This window comes from Salmo salar, chromosome 13 (assembly GCF_965601325.2).
Source record: "Salmo salar chromosome 13, fSalSal1, whole genome shotgun sequence".
Taxonomy (NCBI): Eukaryota; Metazoa; Chordata; class Actinopteri; order Salmoniformes; family Salmonidae; genus Salmo; species Salmo salar.
In genome coordinates, this window is record NC_138303.1 from 79,664,780 (window position 1) to 79,683,497 (window position 18,718).

The 18,718-nt window shown below is 43.7% G+C and overlaps 1 protein-coding gene across 4 annotated transcripts in view; it reads right to left on the reverse strand.

The window, feature by feature from the left end:
* The window catches only part of LOC106567978 (cytospin-B-like), a 177,955-nt gene that overhangs the window by 92,806 nt on the left and 66,431 nt on the right, over positions 1-18,718 (reverse strand). Inside the window, exon 1 of one of the 4 annotated variants that reach the window (XM_014137917.3) lies at positions 2,831-3,198. The exons of the other annotated variants lie outside the window; for them this stretch is intronic. Within the exon in view, the coding sequence (XP_013993392.1) occupies positions 2,831-2,870 (40 nt within the window). The 5' untranslated portion in view covers positions 2,871-3,198. Of the gene's footprint in view, positions 1-2,830; positions 3,199-18,718 lie in introns of those variants that run through there. 4 annotated transcript variants of the gene reach the window in all.

Here is an 18,718-nt window from a genome sequence, read left to right on the forward strand (position 1 = left end):
ACATCTTGCCAGTCGCCACGGGCCGTGTTTTTTATTCTGCTTCCAGACAGCTCTGGACTGCATGGAATCGGATCTGAAAATAGGCCCACTGTTCTGTTCAGACATAATATTTAACTGATAAGGTCATCATCACAGTATCTGCTGAGTGTGGGCACTGGGCCACTCTTCCAGTGTGTAATAGAGCGCTGGACAACTGACTCGCCCAGTCAGAAGAAGGGTGGTGGTTATATAATTTTAGAAAAGGTTATTTTTATCTTCTAATAAGGAAAGTATTTTGTGCAGCATACAGACAAGATAATCAACTATAAACATGCAACAACAAGACAGTGAATCACACTGGTAGTGGTTTAGAAACAAACAGCAGTATCGCTACTATCGCAGACTGTACTGGCCAGATGACTTAAAACCATCTCATCTTTCAACTCAGAGATAAGACAGTGTTAATCACAGACAGTGTTAATCAGAGCTCCGTCCTTTTCTGATGTCTGCTTCCGTACCTTACACATAACAGCTGTGTGATTCTACTCCACCAGATACTATCTGAGACACCACAGCTGGCCAGACAGAGGCTCTCACAGTCTACCTGCCAAATTGAGGCTAAAACATCAATCAATTAAATGTATTTATAATGTCCTTTTTACACCAAAGTCACAAAATGATTTTACATTACATTTTACAAAATGATTTTACATTAACCAGGCCTAGAATAGACTCACAAGGAGCAAACATCATTATTGCTAGGCCTTTATTTGGGAGCAATCGTGTTAATGTGGACTGCATTATCCTAGGTGTCAGTAAACACCAGTATAGGAAGCAGCCCTGATGAGAAATGGATTAAAATCCTCTGTGTCCTTGATCAAATCCCTCTCTCATGGATCGATTTATCCTCTCCTCTGCAGACTTCTAAACATCAGGAGATTAGGCTACAGTACATGAGGAAAAATCTGCCCATTTCATGATCAATTGTCATTAACTATATGGAGGCTTGTTTGATTGGATGGGGCAGTGGAGGTATGACAATAATAATAGCATGATTGATTAACATTATAGTAGAGCTCATCAAATTATAATACAGGGCTTTATGGGATCGAACAGACTGTGTGTGTGTGTGTGTGTGTGTGTGTGTGTGTGTGTGTGTACCGAATGTACTCAAAATACTTGACAGATGTTTAGCTTCATATGAACTGGAACACATGCTCGTACACACAAACACACAGTGTCAGACAGACAGCAGGAAGTGACAGCATAGCTGGATCACGCCACGGGGATGATGGGTTTATTTCCAGCTGTTCTAGAGGACAAGTCACCCTGAGAAGGTGACATTAGGACACCTCACCTCACTGTGAGTGTGTGTTCAGTACAGACGAGTCATGTCTGAAGTGTTCTTCGCCCCAAATGTGGCCAATTTAGATCTACAGTAATAACAATATGTTATGAAATGTTATGAAAAGTTCAAATAAATCATTATGCCTTGGCTAGAAGCTAAATCCCCCCAAAAACTATGTAAACACCTAAGCCCTGAACTAAATGCTCTCCCTCTTTTGAGTGACCTATTCGCGAGCAGTCGAGTAGAGACATTTGTGTGACAGGAACCAAGAGTCTAATCTCTCCTGCTGGCATGCAGCAGCTCCCTACTGAAGCCTTCTGAATCAGAGCCTGCCGTGCTATCTCACACCACACACACTACCGCTCCGAAATGACACGACTTAACACTCACTAGCTGATAACCGCTACTCTGTGTAGTGTGGGCTGTGGCCTCACTGGCTGCCTGGCTTTTCTCTATTGCCTGTTTGGCTACAGCGACACAGAGACTTCACTAGCTACCCACACTAGAACACTGAACAGGCATCTTTGGCTGGGGTGGAAAGAGATCTGGCTACATACGGAGGTGCTCCCACACACACTCCTACAAACAGACACAAAGATGAATGGCACACACACACCTCTGTATCAGTTAGTTTACACTAGAAGCCACTGAGCCCACAGACGGGAGCTGATAATGCAGATATGCTGTTCGTGGATAGGACAGAGGTAGGAAACAACCTGAAAGGGCCATTTGTTGATGAGAGAGAAAATAGAGATGAGAGATACCAGTGGTTTCTCTGACTAATGTGAAGTTAAAGGCTGCTGAATGAAGTTAAAAGAGACTTTGCTATGGAAATGTGTTAAGCAGTCTATCCTTAGGAGAGAGAGAGAGAGAGAGAGAGAGAGAGAGAGAGAGAGAGAGAGAGAGAGAGAGAGAGAGAGAGAGAGAGAGAGAGAGAGAGTGAGTGTACATGGGACAGCGATATCATCTCCTCTGGCTGATTCCCTGCCTCTGACAGAGAGGAAGCTGCTGGAAGATAAAACACACTCAGCACTTTTCATGTCCAGACACCGTGAACCACTCACACATACACAAGACATGCACACACACACACACATGCAAACAAACATGCTACTAGTCAATTAATATCCTTCTTTGAAGCATTTGAGCAATAAGAGAAGAAGGGCCGAGTAAACCTACAGTACAAACCATCAAGTACACTCACGTACGAAGCTTCAGACAACGCTCAGGGCAACTGGCACTAAGTCTAGGTACAGCTCCATATGTCTGACAATGAATCTTTTAAATGGGATTTACTGACACGGAGTGAGATCATATTCATAACTAGGTTATTTGGCAACGTATGGCTTTGTTTACCTCCCACATCAACAGAGCACAGAGTCAGAGAGACAGGGTGGCGGGGGAGAGACTAGATAGACTGATGAAGTGAATGAGTATTGCTGTTGGAGTGGTGAGTAAACAGTGCTAAGCTGGCATACGATACAGTACGGTAAGGTAGCAGACCTGACTCGAACTCCTCCAGTCTTCCCGCCTGGTTCCCCATGCTGGTCCGGTCGGCAGCTCTCCCCACCGGGACGGACTAATCCAAGAACCCCGGCAGCTGGGGAGGCCGGCTCTGCTCAGAGAAGCTCTCTATCTAACAGTATGTAGCAACGTCTAAGTCCAATACACCGGTAGAGATACAAAAACATACAGGAGACAAAAATAATATTCCCTCCTTCCTTCCTTTCTCTCTCTTGCTCTTCTCTCCAGCTCTTCCTGAGGCAGAGTGAGTGGAGGCAGGCTGTCCCGCTGCTTGAGTGTGTGTACGTGTATGTGTGTATGTGTCATTCAGACTGGTGACATTGCAGTGACACACTGGCTGGCAGGCAGAGCCGTGTGGGCTTCATTAGCCCAGTGACGGCTGGAATCAGCACAGAGGGGGAGTGGCTTCCACGGCTACACACACGCACACAGACCGGCCCTCCTCCTCCTTCTCTGCTCCTCCTCCTCCTTCCCTCAGTCTCACAGACTCTTGCAGAGCTGTTCTACACTCTCACAATAGAGCAGAAATGACTGCTGCTTTTAACACAGTGGATTTTGCCTCCACAAAGTAAATCTCATTGTACAGTATGATGAAAGAGAGAGACTGATGGAGGAGGAAGAGAGGAAGGAAAGAAGGGGAGGAAAAGGATGATTTGTCTTGTTGGCAGAGGCTGACATCAGAGCTCTCTCTTCTCTTCCCTTCCCTTCCCTTTCATGTGAACTCTCCTGACTTCATCTGTCCAACAGAGAGCAGGATCCCGAACTAACTGGAGCTCTGGCAAACCAGGGGTTGGAACCGGTTTAGGGAACAGAATTGAACATTTGAGGAAAAGTTCCGTAACAGAACCGTAATTTTAAAAGCATGGGAACTGGTTAATACGGGACATCCATATGCATTCAGATCCAACCTGGCACAGCCAGCGCCATCAATAAACGAGGGATGTTGGCCAAATGAGCCACATTTACATATCCTTAAACAGCCTATAACAAATTTATTGTGTTTCCATGTGTAGCATATGCAAAACTTTATCGGCAATTTATTTAAAAAAATGTACTTTCCTAAAACAATAATTCACCTTACGGTTCAGTTGTCAGAGATTAGAGCTCTAAATGCATCAGTCGCCTCTTCACTGTTGACGTTGAGACTGGTGTTTTGCGGGTACTATTTAATGAAGCTGCCAGTTGAGGCATCTGTTTCTCAAACTAGACACTCTAATGTACTTGTCCTTTTGCTCAGTTGTGCACCGTGGCCTCCCATTCCTCTTTCTATTCTGGTTAGAACCAGTTTGTGCTGTTCTGTGAAGGGAGTAGTACACAGCGTTGAAAGAGATCTTCAGTTTCTTGGCAATTTCTCGCATAGAATAGCCTTCATTTCTCAGAACAAGATTAGACTGATGAGTTTCAGAAGAAAGTTATTTGTTTCTGGCCATTTTGAGCCTGAAATCTAATCCACAAATGCTGATGCTCCAGATACTCAAGTAGTCTAAAGAAGGCCAGTTTTATTGCTTGTTTAATCAGGACAACAGTTGTGCTAACATAATTGCAAACGGGTTTTCTAATGATCAATTAGCCTTTTAAAATGATAAACTTGGATTAGCTAACACAACGTGCCATTGGAACACAGGAGTTGCTGATAATGGTCCTCTGTACGTCTATGTAGATATTCCATTAAAAAGAATCTGCCGTTTCCAGCTACAATAGTCATTTACAACATTAACAATGTCTACACTGTATTTCTGATCAATTTGATGTTATTTTAATGGACAAAAAAAATAGCTTTTCTTTCAAAAACAAGGACATTTCTAAATGACCCCAAACTTTTGAACGGTAGTGTATACGAAGGAAGAGAAGCATGCTACGACACTGACATGCAACTCTTTATGGGCTCCCGAGCGGTTCGAATCGTGGTTCGAATCCAGGCTGTATCACAACCGGCCGTGATTGGGAGTCCCACAGGGCGGCGCACAATTGGAACAGCGTCGTCTGGGTTTGGCCGGTGTAGGCCGTCATTGTAAATAAGAATTTGTTCCTAACTGACTTGCCTAGATAAATAAAGGTTAAGTTTAATATCAAAAGTAAGAAGCCATTGTTCATAGGGAAAATATAAGCAGGCTATTATATTAAGGCAAACACAGCATTACAGTTGGAACCTAATTAGCATATTTAAAGAACTGGTTTCGATTTTATAAATAGGCCTACAATATTAACAATTGGCATGGGAAACATGTTTATTTCTTTACTTACCTACACACACACACACACCTTTTTTTTTTGCACTATTGGTTAGAGCCTGTAAGTAAGCATTTCACTGTAAGGTCTACACCTGTTGTATTCGGCGCACGTGACAAATAAACTTTGATTTGATTTACATTGCCAAAGCAAGTGAAATAGATAAACAAAAGACACATTTTAAATGTTATATTATGGCTATGTACAGTGTTATAATGATGTGCAAATAGTTATAGTACAAAAGGGAAAACAAATAAACATAAATATGGGTTGCATTTACAATAATGTTTGTTCTTCTCTCTCTCGCTCTCTCCTCAGCAGCAGGCGTACGTGCACGCAAGGAGTGTGAGAATGGTTCTGAAGTGTGAATTCGGGGTGTAGGCTATGATAGAAAGCCTTTCCTGGACGATTTTACTTATCATCTTTTCATTTTTTTTATCGCCCAAAAGCCAGCAATTAGCCCTTCCGGCTAATGGAAACCCTGGTGTGTGCGTGTGTAGGCGAACTGCCTCTCCCCCTCGAAAGCATGGTCTAGTAATCTACTAACATTACAAGCGTGATTCAGAGAAGACCTTTTCTGTACTAGTTAAGGAGACTATAGTTATCACGTTTCACATTGGATTTATTAACTACAAAAAGGTAAGACATGTTTTTATTTTAATTCTGGTGCTGCTCTGCAAAAAAAAGGAATGATCGAACTGGTTTAGAACTTTATTTTGCTGGTCAGAACGACTGGAAAATAATTTAGGTTCTAACCCTTCTGGCAAACTCTAAACACACATATACATGCACACACAGACATCCTCACACACACATATGCATGCACCCTCTCTCTCTTTCTCTCACACAAACATGCACGTGCACACACACACTAGCAGTGTCTTGATAGCAGGACTCTGCATTACTGGGGGGCGCCATTCTCCCTGCAGGAGGGGTGTGTCTGAAAACGGAGGGAGGGATGTGTGAGAGGGAGGGGCAGTGGGTTCATTCTCATTCACAATGTATGTGTCTGAAATATTAATGATGGTAAAAGCCACAGTAGGAGAAATGAAGTTGGGAGTGAACTGATGTGTCATCTTCGGTTGGATTGGTCCCTTATTGAGTGATCTGGCTTGAAGGGAACCTCTCTCTATCTTTCCATCTTTAAGTGTGTCTCCCACTCTGTCACTATGTGTGTGTGTTCCTTTCTCTCTTTCCTTTACAAGTCTCTGATATCTGCTGCAACATTTGAAAAATCAAATTATGGGCATAGACTTTTTAAACTCAGAGATGCTGCTGTGTTGCCTCTTCCTTCCCCTGTGTTTTCCATGACATGGATGCATGTTGTATGTACTTCAGTAAACAGACCAACAGCAGGTGTGTTTGTGTACAAACCTTATGTCAGATGAGAAATATCTAAATATTTTGCCTAAATAGACTGTTTGCATGTTAATCCTTCTCTTTAAAGCGCCACCTGAATATATTGAGTGGGTGTGGAGTCGTGATTTCTCACGACCAGCATCATTACCACTGCTCTGAGTGTGTGTGTGTCTGTCATGGTAGAATGCTTATAGAGAGGACTGAGGAGTCCCAGTGGTATTGAAGCACATTTGATTAATTCATATGACAGTGATGAGAAGGGGATAGAGAGAGTGACTGTGCCCCAGTCTGAGGTGGGCTCCATGGGGCAACAAAGACATACAATGCCCCCTCAGGGCCACATTATCCAGGCCTCTCCACAGGCCTCCAGGGTCCCAGAGTGTGTGTGAAATGACACCCTATTTACTATATAATGCACAACTTTTTTTTTTTTACCAGGGCCCTGATCCAAAATAGTGCACTATATAAGGAATAGGGAACCATTTCAGACGCAGCTCCAGTCTGGTGTCTGGGCACGTCCACAGACAACCATCTGCTCTGCAACCCTCTCCTCCGCTCGTCCTCTTCCTCCTTCTCTCCATCCTTCACTGCGACAGTCAGTCAGGCCGAGGGATAACTCACATCATTCATCACACACTCGGGGAAGCCTCGCTCGCTCGGCATGAGGACAGACCAGAACCCCTTATTAGGTTTCTCAAATCAGTCACAACGACTTGTGGTAATGTCTAAATGATGAGGTTTCTGGGCTGATGAATGAAGTACATAATATTATAATATCATAATACTTCTGGAGAGGCAACACAGATGGCGAGAAACCTGTGGGTGCCTGTTCCCCATCCGTCACTGACAGAGGCGGCAGTATTCATCTGGCTGAGAGACAGACTGGGCTTAACTACACCATGAAGGGAGAAATATGACATGCCTGATAGGCCTTCGCCTCATAGATACAGCAAAACACAACAGAACTTGAAACTATAACAACAGCACTCATTAATCTATTACTGAGACAAAGATATGTTGTTGAGTGGGTGCCCAATTATAACAGCTAGCTAACTATGCTAGCTAGTCAGTATGTGGTCGATGTTTACAGCAAGTGAAACATCTCTCAGTGGGTTCTTAATGAAATGGAAGTGGACAGTGTGCAGTAAACGAGGTAGCAGGTGTGAAGGCCTCATAACCTTAGTTGGTTCTGATGATTCATACTGACCTCCTAATGACCGGTACCCAGTGTGTTTCAGACAGGCCCAGAGGGCCTTCAGCCTGAGGGTCTGGGCTGAATCACTCATCGCAATGGGATTTTCTTTGCCCTTTAGTTGGTCAGTATGAACACTGTCAAGCCACCAATTACAGCTGTGGACTTGTATTCTTGCTATTAATACAGCAGAGATATTTGTTTCGGCTTAACTGATATTGATCCACAGAGGCAATTTCAAACATCTAGTGTCTCTTTAAGCCAAGACACTGGAAAAGGCTATAGAATGATTGAGTACAACTGTCCCTTTGAACAGTGACACACCACAAGACCTTAAAAGTTCAAACTGCCTACAGTCCTCTGCATCCATTCAATGTGAGCACAGCATCTAAATCAGAACAGGTCTGCGGTAAAGGAAGGACCCATCAATGAAGTAGCTACTAGTACACATCACTTCACCCCATCAGGGCTGATGATAAAGGTGTTATTTATAGAGTAAAAACTGCTTTTCTTTATCTCCTCCTCTCCTTCTGGTGCTCCACTAGGGACTCTCTACTCTCACAGTGGAGGAAGGCCTAATTTAAATATTGATGAAGTGCTTAAATAAGTCATCTGGATGTGGCCCCTTGTCTGTCTCTCTCTCTCAACAATTCTGCCACTTAATAACCAGTTATTGTGCTGTTAGTATATATGCACTACTGTAAGATATGATACACGTTGATGTTTTAGCATTTTAAGTCATACTGCATTTAAGCTTTTCATTTCCCTGGTCTACAGTATACTACAATTCCCAGGGTGCATTTCATCTCCCATGGCGCAATGCTCCGCCATAAGCCTCTCTGAGGTATAATAACGTTAGCCTGCAGTTAACTTAGTTGACTAGCAAGTTAACATGAAGCTTACGTCATGAGTTCATTTCGCATTACTTTGGGTTGTAATCATACGTTTATGCAAGTAAACGACAGCTGTGATGGAAACAGGAAGTTTTGGTTCACGCTATGATATGATGTGTGTGGTCCTCCCACTACAACTCAGGAAACCATTCAGTTTATAAGGCTACGGATAAATACATTATGAACTTCACAGGGTGGTGAAACTGCATGGTGATCTTGATGCTCCTTTCCTACAAATAAAAATATTATCCATAATAATCTCATCATGTAGACTAGCCTACCCATTTGCAATCGGTTGAGCGCACATGCCAAGACCATATAACGCAACAGTTTGTGACAAAACTATTGGTAGAGTTGAAAATGCATGAATATATGCATGAGAATCTGTCACCAATTGGATGGAAACCTAGCTATTGTCACCAATCAAATGCATTACACTAAACATAAAAAACTAAAGATAAATAACTGTGTATGATGCTGGTTAGTTAGCATGCTATCTAGCGCAACTACTATATCTGAAATAATAGTATTTGCAACAACAGCAAACTTGTTAGCGACTGTCTTAAAAAACAGTCCAAACAACGTGTAACGCTAGGCCTGTAAGAACAACATTCATTATGACATTTACAGGCAAATCACTACGGAATCCTAGTTTATCATGATTGAAGCCTGCAATATCTTTGATGGTAACATAGCAATGCTAGCTGCATCTGAAATAAAGTCTTCAAAAATCCAAATACAGCCTATGTAACTTCCCAAGGAACCATCCATCCAACAACACCGTAGGCCTATTGGAACTAATAAAAAGTATGACGTTTACAAGTAATTCACTACAAAAATATAAGCTATTTGGAAAGCACGCAATGGCTGCCTGAGCTGCAACCGCAACTTGGAAAAGTGATGGTGGGAGCAGTGTTGCCAACCAATTTTCAGGGTAAGTTGCTAGAGGCAGGTTAATTTGTTGCTAAATGACGTTGTGATGTCATTGCGTGATAACGTAAAACTGCGTCGTTACGTAGAATACACAACAACGTTACTCAAATTGACTGGCCATCTCTGCAGAAAATATGATTTGACATTTGTTCAGGTACAGACTCCCACTCTTTTATGTACTTCTGTCTGTACAATTGTGATTGAGACATGTTGATTGATGTTGTAAGTTCTGTTCAAGATCAAACATTCGTGACCAGTTGCTAAAAAGTTGCTAAATCTAGCAACAAAATTGCTAAATTGGCATCACTGGGTGGGAGTGGTTTTGTCAAACTGAATCATGGGAGTTTGAGCCTTGAACAACAAAAATATTGGAGCAAGCTGACTATAAACATCATTCTATAGGTTTTTGTGCGTCCATTCAAAATATTTACAGATGATATTAGACGAAGACAACCTGAGCAATAGAAAACAGGCTATATAGATAGCAAAAAACGACTGTTCATAATTCATCTTATTGGTAATCTCAGGGATCATCACTTTGCTCAGGGATCACTTTGCTCATCACTAAACAGTCAATAGACATGAAATCATAAAATTACCCTAAAACTGTGTAGGACACTACTAAATACTTCATAATAACAACACACATGTTAAAAGTGGCGGATTTGCCCTTTAAATGCTGTGGTATTTGAAACAGGCTCTGGCTGGGTCTCAGGAGCAGACAGAGGGACACCAGAAAGAGGAGTCACAGTCTCTAGGGGACACTGTCTTGATGATCGCAACAAAAGGACATACACTAACTCAATTAGCAGAGACATCAAGTACATTTTTTAATTGCCTCAAGGACATGATGGAAATTCTACTTATCACTACCTCACAAGAATGTAGCCTAACATTCTGCCTTAGCTAGTCAGGTGATAGTAATGTATGTTAGGTGTTGTGACACAAACTAACAAATCAAGGTGTTGAAACAGTGTGTGTAGTTTGGACAGGTATGTGTTGATGCATTCCCTACTTTTAAACTGAGGCATTTGAAAAATTATGCTGCTACATGCTCAAACACAAACTAGATATTAGTGCAAGTGAAACATTTTGAATAAAATGTTCAATATGTTATTTGGAAGAAACACCCAAACCAACATCAAACATCACGAATTAAAGCAGATTTTGAATTGTGTAATGTCCGACCAGTCTGAACAATGCTAGGGTAATGAAATCCATCCATCAAAGCCCTGTTAGTCCAGATTGCCTATCATCACTGTGACAAGCCCTTTCAAATCAAATCAAATTGTATTTGTCACATGCACCGAATACAACAGGTGTAGACCTTACCATGAAATGCCTACTTACAAGCCATTAACCAACAATGCAGTTCAAGAAATAGAGTTAAGAAAATATTTACTAAATAAACTAAAGTAAAAAATAAACTAAAAAGTAACACAATGAAATAATGAAGCCATATTGACAGTTACACACATAATCCAGCAATAAAAACAGGCTTTGGTACAAAATACTTACCACAGAGCAATGTGGTGAGAGGATCAAGTACACCGAGTAAATAATAAGTAGACATAAATCAATAGAGCTGAACCATCTTTAATCATGACTGACAGCATGGTACAAATCGTACAAATCTCAAAAGCTACAGCACATTTCACTACACTCTGAAGTAAAGCATTGCCCCGGCTATCCGCATCAATACATCAAGATAAGCAACAGACATTTCACTCAGAATATATCTCACAACACAAAGACGTTTAAATATCATTTAAAGACCTCGGACCACAAGCCCAACCTTTATTCAAACATGCCTGATATCTCATCTCAGACCTTTCAAAAACCATCATTATGTCTTAACCATTATATAGGTCTCAACAGTCAACCCAGTATGTATGCGTTGTTGACTAGACTAACACACTTCCATTACATGATAATGCCGAATGGGATTTTACACTGGCTGATCAGCAGCAGCTCTACAGACCTGTCTGGTCTGTCCACTGACAGTCAGGTTCATCTATTTCAACAGGGGACAGGGGGATACCTAGTCAGTTGTACAACTGAATGCCTTCAACTGGTTAGTTCTTATTGTTTTATTTCACTGCAGAGCCCCCAGTCCTCCACTCCCGACCGTCGCTGGAGACTCTGGACTGCCTTAGATAGCTCTTTTGTCCCACCCCCCACACAAGCGGAGACCTCATCTGACTTAACTGGTGCCTCCAGAGATACAACCTCTCTCATCGTCATTCAATGCCTAGGTTTATCTCCACTGTACTCACATTCTACCATACCCTTGTCTGTGTGTTATGCTCTGAATCTATTCTACCACGCCCAGAAATCGGCTCCTTTTATTCTCTGTTCCCAACGCACAAGACGACCAGTTCTTATAGCCTTTAGCCGTACCCTTATCCTACTCCTCCTCTGGTGATGTAGAGGTTAACCCAGGCCCTGTAGCCCCCAGTACACCTATTCTCCAAGCGCTCTAATTTGTTGACTTCTGTAACCGTAAAAGCCTTGGTTTATGTATGTTAACATCAGAAGCCTCCTCTCTAAGTTTGTTTTATTCACTGCTTTAGCATACTCCGCCAACCCTGATATCCTAGCTGTCTATGAATCCTGGCTTAGGAACATTTTCAGTCAAGATAGAACTGCCAAAGGGGGCGGAGTTGCAATCTACTGCAGAGAGAGCCTGCAGAGTTCTGTCATACTATCCAGGTCTGTGCCTAAACAGCTCGAGCTTCGTCTTTTAAAAATCCACCTTTCCAGAAATAAGTCTCTCACTGTTTCCGCTTGTTATAGACCCCCTTCAGCCCCCAGCTGTGCCCTGGACACCATATGTGAATTGATTGCCCCCCATCTATCTTCAGAGTTCGTACTGTTAGGTGACTTAAACTGGAATATGCTTAACACCCCGGCCATCCTACAATCTAAACTAGATGCCCTCAATCTCACACAAATTATCAAGGAACCTACCAAGTACAACCCTAAATCCGTAAACATGGACACCCTCAAAGATATCATCCTGACCAACTTGCCCTCTAAATACACCTCTGCTGTCTTCAACCAGGATCTCAACGATCACTGTCTCATTGCCTGCGTCCGTAATGGGTTCGCGGTCAAACGACCACCCCTCATCACTGTCAAACGCTTCCTAAAACACTTCAGCGAGCAGGCCTTTCTAATTGACCTGGCCCAGGTATCCTGGAAGGATATTGACCTCATCCCGTCAGTAGAGGATGCCTGGTTGTTCTTTAAACGTGCATTCCTCACCCTCTTAAATAAGCATGCCACATTCAAAAGATGTAGAACTAAGAACAGATATAACCCTTGGTTCACTCCAGACTTGACTGCCCTTGACCAGCACAAAAACATCCTGAGGCGTACTGCATTAGCATGGAATAGTCCCCGCGATATGCAACTTTTCAGGGAAGTCAGGAACCAATATACACAGTCACTTATGAAAGCAAAAGGCTAGCTTTTTCAAACAGAAATTTGCATCCTGTAGCACTAATTCCAAAAAGTTTTGGGACACTGTAAAGTTCATGGAGAATAAGAGCACCTCATCCCAGCTGCCCACTGCACTGAGGCTAGGAAATACTGTCACCACCGATAAATCTACGATAATCGAGAATTTCAGTAAGCATTTTTCTACGGCTGGCCATGCTTTCAACCTGGCTACCCCTACCCCAGCCAACAGCTCTAAACCCCCCATAGCAACTTGCCCAAGTGGACCGTAGATGGTCACCAGAGGCTCTGGACTGCCGACCGTCGCTGGAGGCTCTGGACTGCCGATCGTCGCTGGAGGCTCTGGACTGCCGATCGTCGCTGGAGACTCCGGGCTGCAGACCGTCGCTGGAGACTCCGGGCTGCCGACCGTCACTGGAGACTCCGGACCGGGGACCGTCGCTGCAGGCTCCGGACCGGGGACCGTCGCTGCAGGCTCCGGACCGGGGACCGTCGCTGCAGGCTCCGGACCGGGGACCGTCGCTGCAGGCTCCGGACCGGGGGCGTCGCTGCAGGCTTCGGACCGGGGACCGTCCCTGGAGGCTTCGTACGTGGAGCCGGAACAGGTCTGACCAGGCTGGAGAGATGCACTGGAAACCGGTTGCGCGGAGCTGGCACAGGACATACTGGGCCGTGGAGGTGCACTGGAGGTCTGAAGCATATTGCTGGCACAACCCGTCCTGGCTGGATGCTCACTTTAGCCCGGCAAGTGCGGGGCGCTGGCACAGGACGAACTGGGCTGTGAAGGCGCACTGGCAACACAGTGCGTAGAGCTGGCGCAGGATATACTGGGCCGTGGAGGCACACTGGAGGTCTGGAGCATAGGGCTGGCACAACCCGTCCTGGCTGGATGCTCACTTTAGCCCGGCAAGTGCAGGGTGTCGGCACAGGACGAACTGGGCTGTGAAGGTGCACTGGCGACACAGTACGTAGAGCTGGCACAGGATATACTGGGCCGTGGAGGCGCACTGGAGGTCTGGAGCGTAGGGCTGGCACAACCCGTCCTGGCTGGATGCTCACTTTAGCCCGGCAAGTGCGGGGCGCTGGCACAGGACGAACTGGGCTGTGAAGGCGCACTGGCGACACAGTGCATAGAGCTGGCGCAGGATATCCTGGAACGAGGAGGCGTACTGGAGACCAGGAGCGCTGAGCCGGCACAATCCGTCCTGGCTGAATGCCCACTCTAGCACGGCAAATGCGGGGTGCAGGCACAGAGCGCACCGGGCTATGAATGTGCACTGGAGATACAGTGCGCATCACCGCATAACACGGTGCCCGACAGGTCACATGCTCCCCACGGTAAGCACGGGGAGTTGGCTCAGGTCTCAACCCTGACTCTGCCAATTTCCTCGTGTGCCCCCCCCACCCACAAATTGTTTTTTGTTGAGCTGCCTCTCGGGCTTCCGTTGTTGCTGTGCTAATTCCTCGTAGCGTCGCCGTTCCTCCTTTGCTGCCTCTATCTCCTCGCTTGGACGGCGATACTCCCCAATCTGCGTCCAGTGCCCTTTGCCGTCCAGGATTTCCTCCCATGTCCAACTATCCTGGCCACGCTGCCTGGTTCGTTTTAGGTGGGAGGTTCTGTAACGCACGTCGTTAGAGGGAGAAGTGGACCAAGGCGCAGCGTGGTAAGTGTTCATGATCATTTATTTCACAACACACTCAAACAAAATAACAAAAGGCGAAAAAACTAAAGCGCACAGTTCTGTCAGGCACAGAATGCTAAACAGAAAATAACCTCCCACAAACACAGGTGGAAAACAGGCTGCCTAAGTATGATTCCCAATCAGAGACAACGATAGACAGCTACCTCTGATTGGGAACCACACTTGGCCCAAAAACAAAGAAACAGAAAACATATACTTCCCCACCCGAGTCACACCGTGACCTAACCAAACATAGAGAATAATAGAGAATAATAAGGATCTCTACGGTCAAGGCGTGACACCCATGGTGTTTATACTTGTACTATATTTTGTGTAGATGAAGTGGTACTTTCAGGCGTTGCTGAAGGTACCACGTTGCTCCCAAGGATGAACCAGACTTGTGGAGGTTTACAATTGTTTTTCTGAGGTCTTGGCAGATTCCTTTTGATTTTCCCATGATGTCAAGCAAAGAGGCACTGAGTTTGAAGGTAGGCCTTGAAATACATCCACAGGTACACCTCCAATTGACTCAAATTATGTCAATTAGCCTATCAGAAGCTTCTAAAGCCATGACATCATTTTCCAAGCTATTTAAAGGCACAGTCAACTTAGTGTATGTAAACTTCTGACCCACTGATATTGTGATACAGTGAAATAATCTGTCTGTAAACAATCGTTGGAAAAATTACTTGTGTCATGCACAAAGTAGATGTCCTAACTGACTTGCCAAAACTATAGTTTGTTAACAAGAAATTTGTGGAGTGGTTGAAAAATGAGTTTTAATGACTCCAACCTAAGTATATGTAAACTTCAGACTTGAACTGTATGTTTGGCAGCATGAGTGAAGGAGGCTTTGTTGTGAAATAGGAAGCCAATTCTAGATTTAATTTTCAATTGGTTATGCTTAATGTGAGTCTGGAAGGAGAGTTTACAGTCTAACCAGACACGAAGGTATTTGTAGTTGTCCACATATTCTAAGTCCAAAGTAGTGATGGTAGTCAGATGGGCGGGTGCAGGCAGCAATCGGTTGAAGAGCATGCATTTAGTTTTACTAGCATTTAAGAGCAGTTGGAGGCCAGAGAAGGAGTGTTGTATGGCATTGAAGCACGTTTGGAGGTTTGTTAACACAGTGTCCAAAGAAGGGCCAGATGTATACAGAATGGTGTCGTCTGCATAGAGGTGGATCAGAGAATCACCAGCAGCAAGAGCGACATCATTGATGTATACAGAGAAAAGAGTCGGCCCGAGAATTGAACCCTGTGGCACCCCCATAGAGGCTGCCAGAGGTCCGGACTACAGGCCCTCCGATTTGACACACTGAACTCTGTCTGAAAAGTAGTTGGTGAACCAGGCGAGGCATTCATTTGAGAAACCAAGGCTGTTGAGTCTGCCGATAAGAATGCTGTGATTGACAGAGTCGAAAGCCTTGGCCAGGTCGATGAATACAGCTGCACAGTACTGTCTTTTATCGATGGCAGTGACCAGATAACTGGTCACCATAGCAACACCCACCCGTAGCACGCGCTCCAGCAGATATATTTCACTGGTCATCCCCAAAGCCAACACTTCCTTTGGCTGCCTTTCCTTCCAGTTCTCTGCTGCCAATGACTGGAACGAATTGCAAAAATCACTGAAGCTGGAGTCTTATATCTCCCACACTAACTTTAAGCATCCGCTGTCAGAGCAGCTTACCGATCACTGCACCTGTACACAGCCAATCTGTAAATAGCCCACCCAACTACCTCATCCCCAAATTGTTATATATATTTTTTGCTCTATTGCACCCCAATATCTCTACTTGCACATCATCATCTGCACATCTATCACTCCAGTGTTAATGCTAAATTGTAATTATTTCGCCACTATGGCCTATTTATTGCCTTATCTCCCTAATCTTACTACATCTGCACACACTGTTCATAGAGTTTTCTATTGTGTTATTGACTGTACGTTTGTTTATCCCATGTGTAACTCTATGTTGTTGTTTTTGTCACACTGCTGTGCTTTATCTTGGCCAGGTCGCAGTTGTAAATGAGAACTTGTTCTCAACTGGCCTACCTGGTTAAATTGAGGTGAAAAAATACATAAATGAAACCTGAAATGTGTCTCCCGCATTTAACCCAACCCCTCTGAATCAATCGGGTGCCGGGGGCTGCCTTAATCGACATCCACAGAGTCCAGGGAACAGTGGGTTCCCCGGGCGCAGAACGACAGATTTTTACCTTGTCAACTTGGGGATTCAATCCAGCAACCTTTTGGTTGGGGCGCAGAACGACAGATTTTTACCTTGTCAACTTGGGGATTCAATCCAGCAACCTTTTGGTTCTTGGCCCACCCCTCTAACATCTAGGCTACCTGCACTCACTTGTGTGGAGGAGACAGATAGAATGATTCAAACATGAAATCCCTGTGGAGAAATATCCATCTGTCTCTTATGATTTTGATTGAATATAAAGGCCAACTTAGCTTATTTTGACTTCAACATCTTCGGCTGAGGGAATAAATTGGCACAGCTTGCAATCACTTAACACAAGGGGTGGCAAGTACCCTAGTGGTTAGAGCATTGGACTAGTAACCGAAAGGTTGCAAGATCGAATCCCTGAGCTGACAAGGTACAAATCTGTCGTTCTGCCCCTGAACAAGGCAGTTAACCCACTGTTCCTAGGCTGTCATTGAAAATAAGAAATTGTTCTTAACTGACTTGCCTAGTTAAATAAAGGTTAAAAAAACAAGGCTAAGTGGACTCTGTGCCCTCCTCCTTAAGATGCAGAGTGCTTTACAATCAAATGTTTTTTTGTTTTTTTTACAAAATCCGGTCCCATAACATGGCTGAAGAGTAAGGAATTATTTAGGAAGTTGCCTGATGAAATCATTATGCAGGCACAAAGTATAATAATCTCATTTGTATCCTGCAGTGTGAAAATCTTGAAAAACAAACTTCTTTCATTAAAGCCCCTTGATACATTTAAAGCTAATCTGGGTTTAATTGTGTGAGAGCTTGAGAAAGTTATTCTGCGCCACACTTGGTGCCTGGTTTCACAGTCTCACTCAGCTCCCAGGAGCCCTTTGTCAAACTAAAAATCAATTTGTTAAGCCTCTAATCAACAGCCCTAAAGAGATGTGAATTAGCAATCTACCCAAAACACAACCCCCAAACACTGTGTGGATGTGCCTTGAATAAACAAACACTGCTAGTCTGCTACCACAGAGGGATTTTACAAGGGATACTCCATGAACAATATGGTTACTATACACAAATCTACAGAACCAGTCAAAAGTTTGGACACACCTACTCATTCAAAAGGTTTTTCTTAATTTTTGTACTATTTTATACATTGTAGAATAATAGTGAAGACATCAACACTTTGAAATAATACATACAGTATGGAATCATGTAATAACCAAAAAAGTGTTAAACAAATCAAAATATATTTTATGTGAGATTCTTCAAAGTAGCCACCATTTACCTTGATGACAGCTTTGCACACTCTTGATATTCTCTCAACCAGCTTCATGAGGTAGCCACCTGGAATGCATTTCAATTAACAGGGGTGCCTTATTAAAAGTTAATTTGTGGAATTTCTTTCCTTCTTAATGCGTTTGGGCCAATCAGTTTTGTGATGACAAGGTAGGGGTGGTATACAGACGATGGTAAAAGACCAAGCCCTATTTGGTAAAAGACCAAGTCGATATTATGGCAAGAACAGCTCAAATAAGCAAAGAGAAACAACAGTCCATCATTACATTGAGACATGAAGGTCAGTCAATCCGGAAAATTTCAAGAACTTTTAACCTGTTAGGGCTAGGGGGCAGTATTGACACGGCTGGATAAAAAACGTACCCGATTTAATCTGGTTACTACTCCTGCCCAGTAACTAGAATATGCATATAATTATTGGCTTTGGATAGAAAACACCCTAAAGTTTCTAAAACTGTTTGAATGGTGTCTGTGAGTATAACAGAACTCATACTCTGACAATTTCTTCCCCTTCTTGATTATCTCTATCCATTACAAAGGATCTCTGCTGTTACGTGACACTTCCTACGGCTCCCATGGGCTCTCAGAAGGCGTCAAAAAGCTGAATCGTGGCTTTGCAGGCTCTGGCTGAAAAAAAGT